The sequence below is a fragment of the Silene latifolia genome, chromosome 2 (assembly GCF_048544455.1).
Source record: "Silene latifolia isolate original U9 population chromosome 2, ASM4854445v1, whole genome shotgun sequence".
NCBI classification, from domain to species: Eukaryota; Viridiplantae; Streptophyta; class Magnoliopsida; order Caryophyllales; family Caryophyllaceae; genus Silene; species Silene latifolia.
Window position 1 is genome coordinate 136,504,614 of NC_133527.1, and position 4,993 is coordinate 136,509,606.

Below are 4,993 nucleotides of genomic sequence, written 5' to 3' on the forward strand. Positions count from 1 at the left end.
TGCAAAAACTACTCCTACACATCTACTCTTGCCTGCAAAAACTACTCCTACACATTTACTCTACTCCTGCGTGTCATAATTCTATTGGTTTTCATTTTTTTTTTGTCTACTTCAAACAAGGTCTTCAAAGTGGTCTAGGAGGTCCAAATTAGACCACTTGGACCGTGTTTCTTCAAATGTGTTCCAAAATTTTAATTTCTTTCTCCTTTTTTTATTTGTTATTTATTTGTCCTTATTCAAGACCTAGACCTACTTAGCCCAACCTATAAACGTAGTCTTAGGGAACGTTGCTCAAATGGACTTCTTGGTTGGGTACGATACCATGCAAGGCAAGGTGTCGTTTGAGCCAATGGACTGTACTAAGCAACAATAGTATAAATGTAGCTTTAACTCATTTTTGCCGACTTCATGTTATATTTTATGTACTCGATTCTAATGAAAAAGCTTACCTTTATTGATTTTGGATCAAATTTGTTCGTTTTATTCTATCATCCTCAGATCAAATATGATACATAACCAAACCAACATGTACAATTCATCAAAACTGAACAATTCATCAGATATGATACATAACTAGGCATTCAGAAAATCATAAAATTGCCACAGTATCGAAAATCGTGTCATTTAAACGAAGTGAAACTTGATGAGAAGCCTGGCTGAGGGATATTTCTCTCCCTTCTTATCAAAAAGTTGGATTGATCTAATTCCAGGCTTAAGCTCACAAACAGGCAAACATGTTTGCCCACCAAAGTCATCTTTCTCATGCATGTCATATTCTCTTATTTCGATTTGAAGCAAAGCCAATTCCGGAACAGTTAATGGAAACTCGAACTCTTCATCCCAAACAGGTACCCAATCGTCTTCAATCACCTTTGTTTTCTTCTTTGCATAATCCGCTGGAACACCAATTAACCGAAACTGCCCATGCCACATTTTTTTTAGTAAGCAGCTTATTTGGCCAAAATATGAGCTCTGAAGCATTTGGGGACAAATAGTAATGTAACCTGTTGACCGTGTAGCGGTGTAGACAGGAAGACTAACCTTGACGTAAAAGTCTGGTGGAGAAAATGTATCAAAGTGAGTTTTCTTGAAATCCAAGCGCCATCCGTCTCCCATGTATACTTTAACCTGGGAGTGTTCTAGTGTTATACAAGTATAGATTTAAGAAGTAAGAAGGTGAACACTAAAGAGTGTTTAATTAACTTTACCTTCAAAGTTGTCTTCACTCTCAGGGTTGCTTCGGGATCAAACACCTCGCCTTTTGGACCTTTCTCTAAAAGATAGTCGGGTTTTTTAACATAGCCGCAACCACCATTGGATCTGTACATTCCATGCATCAACCAAAGAGATTTACCATACCCCTGCAAAAACAATATACTTGATTTTGAATAACAATTGATAAGCATATTTCCTGCAATTGATCAGCATTCTGCATTTCTAAAAACTGTAATTAACAGGTGAGTCCCTCACCCCCTTTCAATGTAAAATGGAGAAGCTAACCTGCATGTTAAATGCGACCATTTGAGCGCCGTGGTACCAGGCAACCAAGGGATTGTAGTTAGATGATCTGATTCGCGTTCCTTTGGGATATATTCTCAGAAAATTCTTCTGGGTGAACCTACATTATTCATACCAGCAATATTTAAACCAATCCAGAGAATTATACTCCAGTTATCACAACCAACCGTTTGAAGATTACCTTACGACATCAACTCCATAACTTGAGGCAGCCTTTTCAAGTTCATGTTCACTCAAACTAAGACGTCTGAACTTGTTCACACTACTTCTAAGAGCAACTCTCAACCCATCCTTAGGTTTTCCTGCATGAATTGCAATAAGACGTTTGTACTCAGGTGCTGCCACCTGACGATCAGGCGATTTGCCATAGCTAGATTCGTCGCTGTCACTGCCATCTGACATGATCCCGTTGGATTGTCTTTCGTCTCCAGATGACCCTGCTGAGGTGTCCTCTTTGTCTTTGCGCTCCTTGGATTCAAGGTATTCTTTTGGCGGTTTAGTTGAGATTATTATTCTGTACTTCAATTCTTCAGGTGAAAGGAATTCTTCAGAATGGTTCGAGTCTGGTGTGTACAACATTTCCCCGAATACTTCTGTCAAAGCCTGCAATGAAACTATGCTAATGTCATAACAAAGCAATACGGAAAACATAACTTAGGTAGTCAAACAATTAGTATTTTCTCACAATATACACATTAGTTGCACGTTTCTAAAACCGACAAGTTTTTCATGTTATCCCAACATATACGAGAAATAAATGGTCGCGCGACTGAATTCAGTTCAGTCGCCAAATTGGTGACTGGTCTTTGCAGTCTCTAAACGTAGTCGTCCGTTGTGTTAATTCTTGTAGTGGGTCAAAGTTGACAACAGTTGAGTATTATATTGAAAATGAAAAATGTTTGGAATGGATGGAGATGTTATAGAAATCACCTTAGCAGTTTTAGCTTGAAGGTCCGGTGTAAGGTGGTCTTCCAAAGTTATAATCAGAGGATACGGAGATGCAGCAAAAGCATGGTCTTTAATAGATTTCAAACATTTGATGAGCGGCACAGGGGCGGTTAAGGTCCTGCAACATTCCAATTGTCCAGAGTTAAGATCGAACTGATAGATTCCTAAGAAACAACAATACCCTCTTGCATGTTGAATGTTGATGGTGAAATAAATATGGTCGGACATATGATATTACCTCAGTCTAGATAAGCATACTTAATGACAAAACAGTAAAACAGCAGACAAGATTAGGAATTAGATAAAGTTACCTTCCATGGAGTACATTTATGTTATCCTTGTCACTATTAGGCCAAATATCAAGTTCAATAACTCTGACTCCTCTCTGTAGTGCCTTGATTATGGGTACATCACTGCAGTCACTGCTGAGTTGATTCCCAGTTAAATAAGAGTTATGTCCTGTGTATATGAAATAATGTTGCAATGGAGCATTCATATCATGGTGCACCTGTGGATGGCAAATGTATCATCACAGGGCCGTCTATTAGCAAGTTCATAAGGTTTTCGGAACTGGGCCACAATAATTATTTTAACTAGATCACAATGATACTAAATTTCTGCCTACATCTGCCACTGCTTAAATCTGAGAATAACATTCCAAAATAAACCACATCTGAATCAGTTGTCGGTGCGCGGGTGGTTGACTTTAAACATGGATAAATAACACGCACGCGGGTCAAAGCTTAGTAAAAGAAATTTAGCCTAAGATTAATCGGACCATAATAGCATTTTAATTATGATTCTAAGATGAATGTACGTAGTTTACCTGATTATTAATCGGACCATTGAGATCATGAGAAAAGAGATAAAAGAAGAAATCATCAAGAGTCAAAGCCTGTTTAGTAAACTTGCTAAGATGACGACGACGTTGAAGAATCTGGTCAAGTACACGAGCGGCCGCAGCTTCAGTCATCGCAGCCTCGTCTTCCGTCTGGGACTCCACCAGGAAACGACGGAGCTGTGCCGCATTCATGTAAGTACCCTTATCAGTGAATGCTGAAAATGCCTCTGATACGTCAAAGGGTGGTTTAGCCTCTGTCATCTTGAACTTCCTGTTAAAGAACATGAACATCTTGTAATTGTGATGGACAGTTTCCATGTTTTACCTCAAGGATTGCTTGTTGCTAATTGCTTTAATGGCGATCAAATATTCAAATTATTTCAAAGGGAAATTTTCTACTCTTATTTTTTGGTAGGAGAAGAAGGAAAGGAAGAAATGTGTACGACTACTTCGTATGATAAAATTTGTGCATATTTAAAGGTTCACTAACACAATTTTGTACCTACGGTTGGCACACGCACCCTCGTGCAGAATACTGCTCAACGTAATTAAGCCGTAACTCCTCTTAATTTTGACTTTTTTTTCATTACCAACTAAAAGTCAATTCACTTATTGACAAAAAAAATACTTCGTATGATAAAATTTGTTAGGATATATATATCGGGAAATCATAATTAGGAAATACGGTATTGCGATAAATCGTAGAGAATAATATTGATATTAGATCATATAGCTCTTTCGTTTATAGGAGATCCTCTATATATGCATCATATCAATTATGTTCAAGAACCCACGGTTATCAATAATACGACTCGTTTATGAAATACTCTCCATCTGAAATTCTACAACATTACATTCCAATACATTTGTTTGAGATTAATATTAAAACTTTAAAAGTGACCTTTATCACTATCAAATCCGATGACCGTGTTATGAATTATATGTCGATGTAATATTGATATTTTCCAAAACTTGTGTTTCATTTACACAGGAAAGGAGCTATTTATATTTACAACTAACTACCCTATTTACGGTAACGAATATACAATGTAATCAAATAATGGCAAATAAGGCAAGGGATATGAAATCCCTTGATGCTCTCTTGAACGTTGGAGAGATAGCCGTTGGGTAGGGCTTGGGCTTGATAGCATATTACCCCCCCTCAAGTTGGCGCGTGGATGTTTGAGACGTCCAACTTGGAGAGCAAGGTGTCAAACGGTAAACGTCCAAGGGCTTTGGTGAAGATGTCAGCCAATTGGGCCTTCGTGTGGACGTAGCTGGGACGTATAGTTCCTTTGAGCATTTCATCCCGTATAAAGTGACAATCAACCTCGATGTGCTTTGTACGTTCGTGAAAAACCGGATTGCGGGCAATATGAAGAGCGGATTGACTGCCACAATAAAGGGCAATTGGTTTGTCGTGTGCAATGTTGAGAAAGGCGAGAAGACTTTCAGCCATTTAAGCTCACAAACCGAGTAAGCGATCGCTCGATATTCTGCTTCGGCGGACGATTTGGACACTGTGGATTGTTTCTTCGTTTTCCATGATATGGGAGATTCGCCGAGGAAGACAATGTATGCGGATAAGGAGCGGCAAGTCATCGGACAACTGGCATAATCCGCGTTACAATAGGCGTGTAGAGATAAATTTGTGTTGTGACGAAATAACAATCCTTGGCCTGGCCG

At 38.7% G+C, this 4,993-nt stretch overlaps 1 protein-coding gene across 1 annotated transcript; it reads right to left on the reverse strand.

Moving 5' to 3' along the window:
• Nucleotides 1–506: 506 nt before the first annotated feature.
• LOC141643022 (phosphoinositide phospholipase C 6) lies at nucleotides 507–3,750 on the reverse strand. Its single transcript, XM_074452041.1, has 8 exons — nucleotides 3,293–3,750; nucleotides 2,778–2,974; nucleotides 2,449–2,584; nucleotides 1,700–2,121; nucleotides 1,501–1,618; nucleotides 1,209–1,361; nucleotides 1,042–1,128; nucleotides 507–918 (listed from the first exon to the last, which is right to left on the reverse strand). The coding sequence occupies exons 1-8, from the start codon at nucleotides 3,623–3,625 to the stop codon at nucleotides 625–627; spliced, it is 1,740 nt and encodes a 579-aa protein (XP_074308142.1). The 5' UTR covers nucleotides 3,626–3,750; the 3' UTR covers nucleotides 507–624.
• Nucleotides 3,751–4,993: the final 1,243 nt, after the last annotated feature.

Coding starts and splice junctions, on each gene's coding strand:
- LOC141643022 (XM_074452041.1), bottom strand. CDS start 3,625: ATGGAAACTGTCCATCACAATTACAAGATGTTCATGTTCTTTAACAGG. Junction 1,619..1,699: donor TATGGAGTTGATGTCGTAAG/GTAATCTTCAAA, acceptor TGAATAATGTAG/GTTCACCCAGAAGAATTTTC. Junction 1,129..1,208: donor GAGTGAAGACAACTTTGAAG/GTAAAGTTAATT, acceptor GAACACTCCCAG/GTTAAAGTATACATGGGAGA.